Source organism: Pyrus communis, chromosome 12 (genome assembly GCF_041283825.1).
Source record: "Pyrus communis isolate YQ-2024b chromosome 12, ASM4128382v1, whole genome shotgun sequence".
Lineage (NCBI taxonomy): Eukaryota > Viridiplantae > Streptophyta > Magnoliopsida > Rosales > Rosaceae > Pyrus > Pyrus communis.
The window spans coordinates 858096-875476 of NC_142576.1; the positions used below are offsets into that span (position 1 = coordinate 858096).

At 36.4% G+C, this 17381-nt stretch overlaps 2 protein-coding genes across 2 annotated transcripts; both read right to left on the reverse strand.

Annotated features, from left to right (window-relative positions):
- Positions 1-614: 614 nt before the first annotated feature.
- Positions 615-3763, reverse strand: LOC137745982 (GDSL esterase/lipase At5g33370-like). Its single transcript, XM_068486020.2, has 5 exons — positions 3360-3763; positions 3037-3164; positions 2621-2863; positions 1214-1466; positions 615-1031 (listed from the first exon to the last, which is right to left on the reverse strand). The coding sequence occupies exons 1-5, from the start codon at positions 3589-3591 to the stop codon at positions 799-801; spliced, it is 1089 nt and encodes a 362-aa protein (XP_068342121.2). The 5' UTR covers positions 3592-3763; the 3' UTR covers positions 615-798.
- A 12083-nt stretch (positions 3764-15846) lies between these two features.
- LOC137744681 (uncharacterized) lies at positions 15847-17111 on the reverse strand. The gene has a single exon (XM_068484451.2). The coding sequence runs from the start codon at positions 16700-16702 to the stop codon at positions 16025-16027; it is 678 nt and encodes a 225-aa protein (XP_068340552.2). The 5' UTR covers positions 16703-17111; the 3' UTR covers positions 15847-16024.
- Between the last annotated feature and the right edge of the window lie 270 nt (positions 17112-17381).

The following is a 17381-nucleotide window of genomic DNA, read 5'->3' on the forward strand; positions in this document are numbered from 1 at the left end:
ATTTACAGTATCTAGAATGCTGTCACGTGATGTTACTATAATACTAAAGTTATTACATACGTATTTTGTACTTAATATTTGGCGAAGTTTATTGGGGTTTGCTCCCAAGAACAGGTTGTTTCTCATCCGATCTATTTTTCCATGTAAAAATGTAATTCTCTGCGACTGGTAAGATTGTTTGCTAAAAGCCAAGTTAGAAATCTCAGCCAAAAAGCAGTTAGAAAAACTGAATAAAATTAAGCCTAAAAAACCGAAAGCTATGGAGTTCTGTAGGTGTGTTGAGCAGAAGATATTACACATCGCTATAATATCAAAATTTGGGCCTATTGGGAAGTCATATCATGCTTCACTTTAACGTGTGAGCCCTTTATTGTTGGGCCTTAAATGTGTGAGACTGTTTTGGTCCTTAGACGCTTGAAGTACGTGTTTTGTGTTCGTCGACGACGAACTGTACTCCCAAAGATTCAACAGGGAGGAGAGATTCGGACTTAGAATCTATTTCAAGGACTAATAGCCAGCTGGTCATCTTCGATGAGATGGGGTTGGTAGCAAAATATGACGTTTGAATGTAAGGTTTATGACAAGAGAGGGAGGGAACAAAACAAAGACAAAGCTAATTAAAATTGAAATTATTCAATAGTCGAACCACTGAAATCAAAATAACAATATCACACTAACGTTTTCCACGACATAAGGAAAATTATAATAAATGGACAATACTAACGAAGACACATTGAGAAAATGAAGAAAGTCTTATGATAGAAAACAAACACACCCATTGTAGTTGTAGAACTAGTTCTAGGTCTTAGAGTCCAAGGCCAATATAGTGCTGAGGTTCATTGGATTCATGTACTCGTTGGACCCAGTAAGGATTATCTGCACAATAATTCTGTTTGCTTTCTCAGAAGGATGGAATGAATCCCAAAACGCGTACAAATCTCTATTTGGGCACAAGTTGGAGACAATTGTGCAGAGTCCGACCCCATTGTAGGGTCCTTGGCCACAGCAAGCTATCTTTGAACTCACAAATCCTGAAAAGCAAACACACCAGATAACATTAATTCAAGAAACCGGAACCTGAAACCCTAAACACTCGCAAGAGAAAGACGTCGTGTGCTCTTAGCCAAATAAGTTACGAGCTCCTTGTAACTTGTTAGACGTAGTACATACCATAAGGTTATTAGATGTTATTTAGCTTATTAGACGTACATACCATAAGCTTGAGGATTGGAGATAAAATTCATGTGCATTCGAAATGCATCTGCAAAAATAAATACATCTGAGCCAATTTGGTTATTCAGGCTGTTGATCATATCGGCTAGCTGTGGGTTAAATAAGGAAGCAGCTCGCTGCAGCTCCACCGCACATTCGCCTCTTCTGCTGCGCTGAGCCAACTCTGCAGGAACACACCCTAGTGGCCCTGTGCCTGTCACCAAAACCCTACGAGCTCCTAATTCATACAGCCTCTGCATTTTAAAAATATAAAGTAAAATTAAATCATATATTGTAAAAAGCACGTAAAGCCTGAAACACGTTGACCTAGCTAGTTACATAGCAAGGAATTATTCATGGTAATGCAGGGAAGAAAAAAAATTCAAAAGTATGTAGAGCTCTGGGTTGTCGTTCAAAACCTCGAAACCTTTCCCCCCACTTATTTGTTAATTTGCCAGATATGATTTCGAATGAAATGCATGTGTTAACTTGTATTGATAGCAAGTAAACAACTTTAAGCTAACGATGGTTTGTCTAATAAAAGTGAACAGTTTGATATATTATGAAAGGGAAGTGTTATTGGCACTCCAAATATCTCATTCTACACTTTCTTTTCTAATATAGAAAGTTTGGAGTATAGAATGAGATTTTTGAAGTGCTAATAACAATTACCTAATGAAAATGTCATATTGCTTGTTGGTCACACCAACCAAGCATATATGTCTTCCAAAGTTCCCAATTACTCCCTGCTCCCCCGATCGTCGCATTACTCCTCTTATCTATATCCTAACTTTCTTGTGACCATTTCTCTATGTATGAATATCTACATATACAAAGGGAGAATGCAATAATGATGAAGCTTTTATAATACCTAAATTACTGTTCTCCTATTAAGATTTCAAAAAGTAAGGTAAAAAAAAGTTAGAAGTTAAAAAAAAAAAAAAAAACTCACATAATGAAACTGTAGGTGGTTATGTTAATTATTTTTAATAAGTGAAAAAAACAATGGGTTAGAACATTAAAAAAAAAAAAAAAAATCAAATGCCACACTCGTAGGCATGTGGCAAGAGGCTGGTATGCATATATGGGAGTTATGTTTTGTTTGTCACCTGATGAACAAGGATTCATAGTCGCTCATCACCTTTAAATTTAATATCAATTAAAATATTAAAATCACGTACATTGTCATTCACTCTGATATAAAATTCAATAGTGAATGACCATGTATTTTATAATTACTTGGTAGAAAGAGAACATTTCTTTATGCATATCATGTTACTTAAATAATGAAAAGGGTAAGAATGCTGAAGTAAAAATAGTGACATAGTGCAACCATTAGCAGTAACAAAAATAATGACGGAGTTATTACTAACACTTCAGAAAAGTCATCAAGCACATATATAGTTACCGCTAGAACTTTGCGGTACTCGGAGATGAGGTAGACGACATAGTCCGGGAGAGAGAATTGTCGAGATCTAGCAGAGAAGGGCACCAAGTAGTAGTTGTTGACAAAATCATTGCCTCCAAGGGTAATCAGAACAAGTGCTTCGTTGACAAGTCGCTGAGTCTGCTCAGGTCCAACTAAAGCACTCACTCTAGTCTGGTATTGCTGAAAGTATTCCAGTTGTTTGTAGATTCGGATTATGTTGAGCTGCAAAAATATAGCATTTTTGGAAATTGCTAAGATTAACAAGTCTGCTTGTTAATTAATTGTTTATGGTAATTTGAAAAGCGAAACAGCAAGTATAGGATGTAATATGTATACTTTAATTGTTAAAAGATGGATGCCAAAGTGAATTAATAATAAGGATAAGGAGGACCTACAAACTGGAATCCAGTGTCATTGAGAATTCCAATCCCAGCAGAAGCAAAGTTGGCACCAACGAGTAGGTTTTGTCCAGTGAGTTGTGGGCTCAAATAGGGCAACGTGGGTTCTGAGCCAATATGCTCGCCTAAACATGCATATCATGCAAAAAATATGTTACAATAAACATATAATCACTAAGCTATAATAATATAACATGTACCGAAAGAGATTATAATGCAATATGTACGTAGGGACCCTGGTGGTAAGATATATACTAAGCTATAATAATATAACATGTACCGAAAGAGATTATAATACAAAATGTACGTAGGAACCCTACTGATAAGATCTGGTATGTTAAGGCCATTCGAAAAACGACCGGTGGGTCGGCGAGTAGGATAATCTATGCCATACGGGTAGGAGTCAGCCCTGGCAGTGGTGGCCAAGTAGTCGTTGTTGCCGCTGTCCACCAATGAATCTCCGAACACGAGGAAAGCTCGTGCCTCGGCTTGACGGCCAGCACAAGCAGCAAGCAGACCTAGAAGAACCCAAGAAACAAAAATGGTATGCATTGTGAAATGGCTCTAAGAACTCTCACACACCTGCAGCTAACTCAAATGTGTACTTTGTTGTGTACACTCTTAACCTCTAATTTATTCTACTGGGAAGTGAATGAGCTTATTGCTTTATATATTGCTCCTGCTTCAATTGTTTGGTACCATATTAATGGCGTGCTCTACCTCCACCGGATTAGAATCCAGGAGTACCATTAAACATGCAAATCTCGTAGCTTAGTTAGGTTAAATTAAATATTGGAGAATTATTTGAGCAGCCACTAGCATGTAGTAGTTATTCACTATTTACGACCTATAGTTGTGCTACGTTCAAAACTTACTTTGCATGGGTTTCGTTGTCAGGTTGGCAATTCTGGTGTAGGTGAGGTGACAATTTTAGCATGCAAATTACTGCACTTTTCACACAATAAATGATAATTTGGGTTAAATTTTTAGGAAAATTAATAAATGAGTTTGAAAATTTTGAGTTTTAACGATAAAGATAAAATAAAAGGCAAAATGAATAATACCAAAATTAACTTTTTAATGTACAAATACATTTTTTCGTTAAAATAAATAGTACTGGAAGTTTTTTTTTTTTTTTTTTTTTTGTTAAAATTCCCTAGATTTTTTTCACAGTCAATCCTGCTTGCTTGTTTTCCACCTACTTGTTTCAGCTTCAATAAATTATACTTTTCTAAAAATTGTGACGGTGGTACAGTCTCCTATGTTATCAATTAAAATTCTGCTACATGTATAACGAGGATATCATCTGTCATTCAGCAATGATTGTACTTTGCCTTCAGAACGGGAGACTTTTTAGTGTAATCGGAACACAGAATAGTACATCACATGTTATTATATAAATAGTTAGATATGCGTGTTAAAAAATTAATAACTTAAAAAATACAATTTTCCACTTATATAGATTCACGTAATGTACCATCTGTGTTCCGGTAACAATGAAAAATTTCTCCTTTAGTACGAGAAATTTTTCATTGTGACGGGAACACGGATGGTACACCATGTGTCTTTATAGAAATTGAAAATTTTATTTTTTAATTATTAACTTTTTAACACACGTATTTCATCATTAGCATAATAACATGTGGTGTACTATCTCGTGTACCAGTCATATTGAAAAATCTCTCATTCAGCATTGTTTAGCAAACCGGAATGAAAGTGTAGGAAACGAAATTGCACAAACGCCAAGTCATTCCAGGATTTACCAAACCGCAAGGAATTAACATTCATGTGGGACCCACCCAAAATTCAGAATACAATTCCTTAAATTCCTGGAATTGGATTCTCGACTTGGAGGTGGGAATTAAGTTCTTGAAAATAGATTCATCAGGGATCCAAGTTTTCTACCAATACTATCCTCATGCTTTTTTGGTAAACCCAAATACCCTTCACAATTTCACCTACCCAGTTCCATGACTAGTCTATAGACCCATCTCTCTTCTCCCCAATTCCACCATTTTCTAATGGAGGAGCTTCGACTCCAGTGAAATAAGACCCCCTTCTCCGTGCCTCGTCGCCGCAGGCTAGCAGACTATCCGAAACCCATGCATGAACTCTCAAAGAAAGGGGAAAATGTGTGGCGTGGCCGGTCATCTAATAGCAGGGAGCTGGGTTTGGGATGTATGGGGAGAAGATGGCACTGCAGCTTTTTCTTTTTTGGGTTTTTTTAATGTTATTATATATTTTTAATAAATTTGTTAATTATTTATTTAGAATTTTAACGAAAAACTTTCGGTACTATTCATTTTAAAGAAAAACCATATTTTTATACTAAAAAGTCAATCATAGTACTATTCACTTTACCATTTGTTTTGTCCTTATCGTTAAAACTCAAAGTTTTCAAGCCCTTTTTATTAATTTTCCTTATTTATTTTGCTAAATAGTTATGTTTTCACGTAGATAATTGGATTTTATCAAAATTGGAAAAGGATCCTTGCCAGATCCTTTTCCTAGGGATTCCGTGATCGTAACCGTTTATTGTACATCATGCAGTCAGAAATCATTTCAAAATTTAAATTTTAAAATTAAATATAAATAGTATCTAACAAAAACTGACCACAAGATGTACGATGAACGGTCATGATCATTAGATCCTTAGGATCCCCAGGAAAAGGATCTTGCGAGAATCTTTTTCCATCAAAAATAACCATTAACTAGCATATAAAAATATTATGTATAACAAGGGTAGTTTAGTAATCAAATAAGTTTCAATTCCGATTCATGTGAGTTAGTAAATAACTTTTATGTAATCAACGTCATTTTTACTCTAATTCTAGATAGTTTAGTAAACAACTTCAACATGAATCCAATTATGATTCCACCTCATTCCATCTCCTCCTCAATTCAATTCCTCCTACTCTAATTACGGATTGGTAAACGAGCCATCAGTCATCCTGTACGATGTTTTTTTTTTTTTTTTTTTTTTGTGGAAACCTCAATGGTATGAGGGTAATTTTATTGATAACAAAAAAAGAAGTTACACCTAAACATGAGAAACATAAACATTACCCCTCATAAAACAGAGATAATAAAAACAATACACAAAAAATAAAAGAGGACATAAACGTTACCTTTCTAGAAACGAAAATAAGAAAGATACAAAGAAAAAAGGGGAGCATGAAACCTAACTCCTCTAAAACCAAACCTAAAGGTCTAAACCTATAAAACAAGTTGAGCAACACCACAAAGTTAGGAAAAAAAAAAAGAAAGTGAGATAAAACTGGATGCCAAGATGTACATTAATTTGAGAAGCGGTAGCCAGACAAGCAAACATAGTTAAAAAACAATGCAACACGAGCCGCTGGCGGAGGAGGATCATGCCAAGTTAAAGCTGGAGAAGACAAGCCCATGTTAGCCTAATTGTCCGCAAAAAAATTTCATTCCCGATATACATGAGATGTGCAAAAAATCATTTACCAAATGCAATCCAAACAAATAGACCATTGCGTAAGGAAAGTCATTTCTCTGTCCTGCAGGTTGTTGTATCATAAGCCAAATGAAAAAAAAAAAAAATTGCGTACAATTAAGGATATGTAGCATAAGTTAACTCAAAAGCATAACTTGGGTGCAATTAGTGATGTATTCTTTTTTTTATCTGTCATTGCGTGACTAGATATATCATAATCTTTCTCCTCACTTAACTTAGACAGTGATAAAACAAATAAAAAAGGGATACACAAGAAGTTGTCATAAGTCAATTGAAAAGTCTCATCTCTCTCTTTCAATCTCTCCAGTCACGTAACTAGATACACCATGCTCTTTCTATCTTTCTATTCAGGTGACCTAGACAGTGATAAAACAATTAACAATGGGATACTCAACAAGTTGATTGGTAGAATTAATCCCCCAGTCAAAGAGGAATTGAAATACACAATAATGTCAGAATTTTATTCTCCTCTTAATGATTCTGCAGTTTTGCTTTTATTGGTTTAAAGGCTGGATTCTTATAAGGTCCATTGTCATAGCCATTTGACCTCCCTGGATCATATTGATAACATAGAACTTAAAGATGTCCATCACTCTCTAAATCTATTTATTTATCTAATTATATCTTGGCAGGTTTATAGATTGCTAAATTAATATATAATTAGTTTTAGCAGATAAAATGGGTCAGCCCTTTCTCATCCCAACTATGATTCATACACTGGTTATAAGAGAGGACAGAAAAAAGCAACAGACAAATAAGCCATGTGACCTAAATAAATAAGGTGGGGTTTGATCTATCTACCTCCAAGAGGCACTTCATATGTCACCTTAATGTACATTAAACTATTTGTGGAAATTATAGGTATATTGTGCCCTTTTAGACAAAATTGAGGGCCTCTCTCAGAAGCATCCTAACAACGCACCATTTGCAATGAGATTTGTGTAATAAGACTGCCAAACAATGGAAGTGTGTTCCTTTACAAAGAAAACGATATGGGATTTGTCACATCTGATTAAGATTTGGGAACAACGCACCATTTAAAATGAGATCTGTGTAATAAGACTGCCAAACAATGGAAGTATGTTCCTTTACAAAGAAAACGATATGGGATTTGTGACATTTGTCACATCTGATTAAGATTTGTGAAATAAGAGTCATTTGTTTCATCGTCAACGCGATTTAGACCGTGCTAGATTGCTAGTGATCGAATTTTTTCAGAAGTCAAGTATGAAGATTGATGATGATGGAGTATAAACTAATGTTGTTTACATCTTTGTCGTTTAAGTGTCACTCAAGTAACAACAGCAGCAAAAGCGACAACCCCATTTAATTTGTTTTTTAAGTGCAAATTGCAAAAGCACTTATCTGTCATCAGCTTCTGCAGAATTCATATATAAGCCTTTGGTCCACTACTGAAACCTCCTCTTAGACATGTGTTTATTGATTAATGAAAAAGCAGAATCAGATCATAGGCTAGAGGCCTAGTAAAGATTATATCTGTAGCCATGCAAACTTGAGTTCAATGAATTGGTGTGGTTACTTGTAACAAAAGTAAGGCTTCCAACTTTCTAAGTGCAAAATACAAATCATCTCACAATACAAATTTGGGCTTCGCCAGGTTGATTATAGTAGAATGCTTGCTTCTCTGTATCCAAGGTTGAATCTCAGTTCTTGTAGTTAGATGAATATTTAGTGAAGAATATCGTTTTATATATGAAAAATTCAAATCACAATAAATTTCTTGTTACAACCGATAATCAAAAAGTTTTGGAAGTCATAACAGATTTTTTTAGCTGAGTAAATGATAACAAATTGTTTGGTAAGCTTCTATGTGATACTATATATATATATATATATATATATATATATATATATATCAAAGATATTTGCTACAATATTGTCCCCAGCTTCATCTGCAACAAACCCTTCACGTGGCATGGCTTAATTAGAGACAAGCAGCCAACTGGCCAGGAAACAGACATCGATCTTCCATAGATTCCCAAAGTAATATAACCATAAACCAATCTTTTCAGGCCCTTAAATTCCCAACAAGTACAAAGGGGAGAGTGTAAAATTCATAACTTGGTAAAATTAACTTTTGTTGATATCGATCTTTATACCGATGGCCAGATCGTGTCAACGTACAATTATGTTCTTGGTTTTGTTTGACATATTTTCTTTTTCTAATATAAGCGATACTGGGGAGTGGCCAGAGATTTGAATTTTGAACACAAAATCTCAAGCTTGAGTATAAACACTCCTAACCACTTGAGTTACATAAGTTTCTTGTGGTTTTGTTTAACATGTTAAACAATGTTTTCATTTTGCTAATGAGCAAATTCGCCCAATTTGTCAAAATTCAATTGCCTAACAAACAAAAGAAAGGTAATGGAAATGGTGGGCCCTTGGGCTGGTTTGGTATTGTTGTGCTTTGAAAAAAAAAACTAATTATGTTGTACTGTGAGAATAAGCTCATTTTTGTTGCTTCACGTTTTCAGCTTTTTTTTTCACTCAAAACTGTGAAAATAAGCTGTTTTTAAGTATTTACCAAACGTCTTTTTAAGCTCAACTTTTTTTTAATACTTACTTTCTATAAAAGTATCTCAGTACCAAATCAGTATTTGGCTTGCTTTTGAGTGGCAATGTAGGCTTGATATTTGGTAATAATTAAGCGCCTCTCTATTGGGCGCTGTACCCACCAAATTCCTAGGGCTACCAAGAATCCCTTCATCCCCTTCGTTCGACAAATTATGTAAAAAATTTACGGCCGGATATTAGGGCTCATATATCTAGTAAAATTTTGGGGTTTTTGAACTTTAATTCTTCAAGAAAATTAAAATTTAATAAACATCTGGTGTTAGATTGAATATTGATTTTAGTCCTTTTAATGTGTACTTAATTCAAATTCAAATTATATTTGTATTTTCATATTTAATAGATAAATTATTTAATGTTATTACATTAAATTTTATATTTATTATTATACACGTTTTAATTCATTAATTTTATTTAACTTTCTCTAATTAGTGTACCTAAACGTCTGTATCATAATATATTTTACTAAATTAGTGTACCGAAATGCCTGTACCTAAATATATTGAATGAATTAGTGACACGTAAGAAAATATGTAAAAACATACCGAAAATTCCGTACCTAACTATATGATAATAAACTAGTCTACCGAAATGTCAGTACCTAAATATATTATACTAAACTAGTGTACCGAAATGTCTGTACATAAATATAATATACTAACTGACACAACCCGACCCGGAATGTCCACTAGGACCCCAAATCGAGTTGTGTTGGCCGATACCAGGAATGTGACGAAGCAATAAAGAGTGATAGTGTATAAAATGTGAATAAATTTGAACCTAAAAGTGTCTACATACTAGAGTGCGCTACGAGTGGGAGTGAACCCATTTCACACGCAATGTCAGAGCATAAGTAAAGTACAGTAATGTGGGTAAGAATCATACCCTTAAAAGTAGCCACCAATACTAAGATTAGCCATATATCATCGTCGATACGAACTCAGCAGTTAAAACCTGAAGGGGTACAAAACAGAAAGTGTAAGCAGTAAAACCAAGCTTCTTAAAACTATTACCTTTCTAACAGTAATAACCCCTCACTGTAAATCCCTTATCATTTTCTATAGGATAGTACTACATACATATATATATATATATATCTATATATCCAACCATGCTAAAAAATGGTCAAAACCACGGGTATGCCATGTCCATAGACTCTACAATGCATTAACAAGTAGGCCAAATGAACTTAATCAATATAAAATGATACATCAGCTGGAATCACCTAACGTGACCTGTACGACTGTACTCATATCTCATCAATCAATGCTAGCATATAAGTTGGGAATCACCTCTAGTGACCTGTACAACTTATCCATATCTCATCAATCATCCCTGCACAAGAGTCGGAACCACCTCTAGTGGTCTGTACGACAGGACTGGGTATAAATAAGTACGCTCAAGTGCTACGATCATGTGAAGACTGGGCGAATAATCGCGGGCCACCTACGAGTCGGAACCACCTATAGTGGTCTGTACGACAGGCCTGTGCACCTACCTTGAGTCCAAGGTGAGTGTAAGGTGCGAAAGGTGAACATCACGTGAATGATTGTGCCCTGGCCACGGGCGGGAGCATTAACACCGGGGTGTAGGTATCCATATCTCTTCAATCAATACTAACATACAAGTCGGGAGTCACCTATAGTGACCTGTACAACTTAATCTATAGCTCATCAAACATCCCTACATACAAGTCGGAACCACCTCTAGTGGTCTGTACGACAGAACTGGGTGTAAATAAGTACGCTTAAGTGCTACGATCAAGTGAAGACTGGGCGAATAATCACGGGTCAGCTACGAGTCGGAACCACCTATAGTGGTCTGTACGACAGACACGTGCACCTACCTTGAGTCCAAGGTGAGCGTAAGGTGCGATAGGTGAATATCACGTGAAGGATTGTGCCCTGACCACGGGCGGGAGCACTAACACCGAGTTGTAGGTTTATGAGCTCTCAATGCATCTCAATATAACATGTACAACTCATGGGCAACCAGTACGACAGTATCGAAGTTACCTAACACATAAATGTAGTCATGCTATAGCTCCATCGATTCAACTAATACCATAAACTCACCTGAACTTACCTAGGTGTCATGCGTTTACCTTTGCACTTCAAAGCATTCCCAATAATTATGTGCAAGTAATATACATATGGATATACCATAATGCAATCTAATACTCAACCATGTCGTAGCATTTTCAATTATATACAATACGGTGTAAAATGTACAATCAATAACGCCCTACTCCCAAACTACTTATTTTCAGGGATAATTATCCGCGACAAACCCAATTAACACTAATTTAACTAACTAATTCATAAAACTAAAACTTGCCTTTACCAATTTCCTTCGCATTACTCAGTTTCCTAAATAAGGCTTTTGTCTCAAATATATTATGGCTGCATCTAACGTCTCGTTAGACTGCTTACGTACCCTAAACAGGGATCAAGTCATTCGTAGTTCATATTAGTACTTCAAGTATTCACAATAATTATATAAAGGTAATATACCTAATCAATTTAAAAGTGTCAATGGAACTATCAATAATATGTACGATAAAAGGAAAAGATCCATTCACCTGGAGTCTACGCTATGATTCTCTAGCGCACACATTGAGGCGTCCCAAATAATTGGCGCCTGTGACTAATTATCAAATCACATCTCAGAACTCTTATCAATAGAATACGTAATTCACGTAAAACACATCCTCAAGGACATTCTAAAATAGTTCGAGACTCATTGACCACAAGTCAACCGTTGATCAAAGATCAACGGTAGGGTCTACACCTTGTATAACTCGACCCGGAAGATCCGCATATTAGATTTCCAATCCACAACTCCCAAAGATTCACATTATACTTCTAGAATAACATATTAAAATTTCATTACGATCCAACGGTCGGATCTCCGTCAATTGCCTAAAACAAGTGACCGTGAACATTTATTTTACTAACTTACAAATCCAATTCGGGAAGATTCATAAGTCGGATTCCCGATCCATAAATTCCTATGATCTTTAAATATTACGTATTATAATGTAACCACTTTTAGGGACGATCCAACGGTCAAATTGTTGATTCATATTTTTATCAAGTAACGTATCGTAATGAATTTAGGTTCCAACAATCACCCTATGTCATTCAAATGTCAAAAATGAATTCCAGACATTCGACATAGCCTAAAAATAGTATTGACGGTCCACTGGCCACGCGCCACCATACGCGCCACCGTGGGTGGCGGTCGGCCATCCCGACTCGCCGGAAAATTCAACTATTTCCAAAAATTCTCAAACTTCACATAAATGAAGATCTCAGTGAGTGGAGCAACTTTCATACCTGCCACGAAGTCCAAATGTGGATGGAAGATGGTCAATTTTGTCCACAAAGCCGGCGGGTGCCTAAAGCTTCCCGATGTCGATTCGTTTTCTACAGTAGTCTAATGGGGTCAAGGTTGGTTGGGTTTTTCTCCTGGGATGATGGGCTACAAAGCCCAAGTGGTGGTATCGGCCATCGCTTTGCTGATTTGCCGAAAATTTGAAAAGAGTGGCCGAAGCACTGTTGATTTTCGTCGACTTTCGTGGCCTCCAACCGCCATATACCATAGTTAATCAAGGTGGTTCTTGGGTGAGTTTTGTAGAGGGGAATGAGAGCTTCAAGATGGTGGTGGTGGCGTCGAAAAACTCCATCGGAGTTGGCCGGAATCGGCCTTGGAAAGTGGGTGGTCACACAGAGTTGGGCACGGGAAGCTTTCCTTTTTTTTTTTTTTTTTTTCTTTCTTTTCTGATTGGGTCTCACCCTCTCCCTCTAATTTTAATTGGTTCCTTGACCTTATACTTGATTGGTCCTTCCTATTTGTGCCTAAAATCTGATTGGCCACTTTCCCACAAGGTGGGAATTCAAATAATTTATAACTAAACTTTAAATAACCATTTTCAAACGTCCATAACTATACCGTTATAATCCAGACTCGCAAACGGCTTTCACCTATGCGTTCACACCAATGAGTACTACGAGAATATGTTAAAAGAATAAGTCATACGTCTCTCTAGACGATGGTCAACGTAAGTCAAAATCTTTGCCTCTAGGGCATTTTCGTAAATTCACGCTTTTAAAATAAAATAAAAACGTAAAATTTGGAACTGGTTGTCACACTAACCCAGTGTACCAAAATGTTCGTACTTAAATATATTGTAATGAATTAGTGGCAGATAAGAAAATATGAAAATACCGAAAAAATCTCTACAAAAATATTTTCTTATATCAGATGCTTACCATAATGAGAATTAAAATTTATAATATTTTCATAAAATTTAAACTTTATAAAATTATAAATAAAAAAAGAGACATTGAATACATATGCTGACATTAAATAGAGTCTAGGGACTAAAATCAATTTTTAATCTTGTATAAGACATTTTTCTAAACTTCATCTTATTTAAGGATTAAAATCTAACTTTCTATAAAATTTTACTAAACGTTTTTTAAAGAAATTGTTTTGTAAAATTAAAATGGCAAACAAAAATTTTCATTTTTGAGTTGAGAATTAATGTGTTTGATAGAATTCGATATTTTTTTTCTATAAAAAAAAACATTGAATACGTGAGGTCAGGTAGAAAGAAAACACTCCGGAGGCAAGGCAATCTCCTCGACGAAATCAAACTCATCTTACCATTCTGGAGTGTGACAAACCACCTCGATCTAGGAGGTTCGATATGAAGAGCTATGTTTGTCTTCATTTACACACAAATTATTTTGGTCATTCCAATCCCCTAGGTGTTGTCACGGATTGAAAATTCATAGTCCCACACTTATCCTTTTTCATACGAAAAAATCAAGAAAATTGAGTTTTATAACAAATTGTCTAAGATAAAATGAATAAAGTGATCTGCATTTTGTATAACTATTTAATATCTTTTGGCCTTATAGCTTAACTTCGATACATGACTTTTACGTGTGCATGACTATAAGTATAAACACTCTCAATTATAAGCTACAAGTCTATATAACTCACCTTTTCAGAGACATGAATTTGGTCACAAAATATAAACAATTTAAATATCTTGTACCGAAGCACATAATCTGGGCCTTAGCCGATAGGACCCCCAATGGTGAAACCCATCTATACATAGAATGTTGGTTTTGGTTTGCTTTTAAGCGGGCGTTGCACTCATCCTTCGGCCCTAGAAGTTGTAAAGTTACATAATGCTAAAGAGATTATATACCACAATGTATTTCCCCTCTAGTAAAGGCAGTCCTCACAAACATGGGTGGATTGATGTATGGACCATCCGAGAGTCCCAAGAATCGCATGTGAGGACTTATGAGAACCACTCAACAATGGTGGAAAAGAGGAGATCATAGTTGTGCAGATGTTGTACAACTACAACATAAGCTTTGAATAAAAAAAAAAATCTAATTTTAAACGAAGATGAGCACATAGAATACCAATAATCAAGTTGCGTCCCTAGCATTTTAATTGATAAAGAGATGGTGTATTACTTAACTATACTTTTTATAATATATTCATCATTATTTTTTTAAATTCACTATAAATTCAGACGCCTTTAAAAAATATTTCGTAAAGTACTACGAACTCATAATCATAGCTTTTATTGCTACCATCAAATTCATTAAAATACGAAAGCTATTTCTAATATTTTGTACGTGATACGTTAAATAAGTATAATTTTTCAGTACAAATAAGCACTTATCTATATGATTTAAAATAAATTGCCTAAAATCAGCCTCATATGCCTATGCCCTTACCTAGACTCTTCTAAGCGCATAGGCTATACCCTACCCAACTAGCGCCTAGTGTACCATGTAGGACCATCTAATGTTAAAGCCATGAATCCGCCTCACATATACGAATTTCAAGAAGTGGTACATTATAAAAGTCTTTAAAACATGTTCTTAGCAATTTTAAAGACAAAATAAGATAAACTTTAGACTTCTTGTCACATCTTGGCCCGGGGCGGATCATTTCCCGGGCCCACTCCACCACCGTAGAACGATATTGTCCGCTTTGGGCTTACCATTCCTTCACGGTTTTGTTTTTGGAAACTCACGAGCAACTTCTCAGTGGGTCACCCATCATGGGATTGTTCTAGCCCCCTTCTTGCTTAACTTCGGAGTTCCTATGGAACCCGAAGCCAGTGAGCTCCCAAAAGACCTCGTGCTAGGTAGGGATGATAATATACATATAAGGATCACTCCCCTGGGTGATGTGGAATGTCACAATCCACCCATCTTAGGGGCCCGACGTCCTCGTCGACACACACGCGGCCAAGGTTAGGCTCTGATACCAAATTGTCACATCTCGGCCCGGGGCGAATCACTTCCCGGGCCCGCTCCACCACCGTAGCACAATATTATCCGCTTTGGGCTTACCATTCCCTCACGATTTTGTTTTTGGGAACTCACGAACAACTTCCCAGTGGATTACCCATCATGGGATTGCTCTAACCCCCTTCTCGCTTAACTTCGAAGTTCCTACGAAACTCGAAACCAGTTAGCTCCCAAAAAACCTCATGCTAGGTAGAGATGGGCGATATACATATAAGGATCACTCTCCTGGGCGATGTGGGATGTCACACTTCTTAAACAACATTGTAGTTTCGTAAAGTTGATCACAATGCATTTTATTTTTTATGTCATTTGTTATATCATTTGGCAAGAGTGGAGCTTTGGAGAAAAAGTTGGGAGAGAAAGATAGTTATATGATATGTGCCTTATTTTTTGCTCCACTAACATAAAAGATAAAATAGATGAAAACATAAACTAACATATAACATTTAAAAAAAACAAAAAAAGGCTTCCTACAAAGCTATATGAAGCTAATATACACAAGTTTTTACTAGTCCAGGACATATTTGACTCTTCACAAACTCTACTAGCTAATTGATTAGTTCCACGATGGAGGTTCCAAAGCATCCCAATTTATGAACTCATCTCCTCCCAACTCCATCATAACTCCCATGTCATTCATCTCTATGATATCCTTTTCTCCACAAATTGCCCCCCAATTACTCAACACACAACCAGCGGTACTATTAGTACCACTACTACCATTTTCCCACAAATAATCTCCAACACTCCAACCTCCGACCGTCAATGAAGCCAGAGAAGCTTCACCACCACCACCTATGGCAGAACCACTGCCACTACTCGAACCCCTCACGGAGTCTCCATACTCAGAAGTAGGCTTAGTGACTGAAGAGGTCAAATTAGCAGATGACAACGATGAGGACGACGGGTACTGGTGGTGGTCTGGCAAGTTGAGCTTGGCGGAGGAGCCGTAGAGCTTTCTAGCTGCTTCATCATAAGCAAGTGCTGCCTCCGTCGAAGTGTTGAAAGTCCCGAGCCAAAGCCTAGCCCCGCGATTCGGCTCTCGAATCTCCGCCACCCATTTCCCCCACGTCCGCTGCCTCACTCCTCTAAAGCTGCATAAAGCATTCTCCGGCCCTCCCTTCCCTTTCATGCAACCTTTTCTCGACCGCTCCAGGCTATCTCCTCCTCCTCCTCCTCCTCCTCCTCCGCCTCCGCCTCTCGTATTTACCACCTTTCTCTCTTCCTTCTCCATGTCCACCACCTGATTAAAAACCCTAATTAGGGTGTTGCTCTCTCCTGTTTGATTGTTTTATATAGAACAAGCGTACAATATTTCTGTGAATTTTTTTGAGTAGGGCAATGCATTGAGGATATGGCACAGTGACCTAAGAATCGTTGAATAAGCACACCCAAATCTGTGGGCAGTTGACATCTGTAAAACAACTGCTTGGCTGTTGCTGTTTCCGTAGCTGTAGCACATGATCCACGATGAACATCAGAACATGTGTTCTAACCTCCAAACAACACCTGTCTAAATTGTTTCAACTACGTTAAGCTTGACGATATGTGATTTCTGTTTTTTTCTTTTCTTTTTTCGTGCTTAATTTTTCGGTGTTTTTTCAGTGTCCCTTTTTAATTTGATTATTTGTGTGTACAGAAAGACGTGCGCGTACGTAATGTATGCTACATGCGAGAAGACAAGTAATTTTTTTCCATGTTAGACTTTGCCACGTGGATAAGTATATTTTTTTTCATGTTAGACTTGGCCACGTGTTTAGGTTACACAGGGAAAATAAAATATATGTAGAAAATGAATTAGGGTTCACATAGATATGTAAAAAAAATATAAGAAAAATTAATGAAAAAGGTTTAAAATTTTTGAGTTTTAACAATAAGGACAAAAAAAAGGTAAAGTGAATAGTACCATGATT

Bases quoted from the DNA above. Each gene is read 5' to 3' on its own strand.
- LOC137744681 (XM_068484451.2), bottom strand. From the start codon at position 16,702: ATGGAGAAGGAAGAGAGAAAGGTGGTAAATACGAGAGGCGGAGGCGGA.
- LOC137745982 (XM_068486020.2), bottom strand. From the start codon at position 3,591: ATGCATACCATTTTTGTTTCTTGGGTTCTTCTAGGTCTGCTTGCTGCT. The intron at 3,165-3,359 runs GTAGGGTTCCTA...ATGCATGTTTAG, and splicing joins TAACATACCAGATCTTATCA to GCGAGCATATTGGCTCAGAA. The intron at 1,032-1,213 runs GTATGTACGTCT...TTTGCTTTTCAG, and splicing joins CTCCAATCCTCAAGCTTATG to GATTTGTGAGTTCAAAGATA.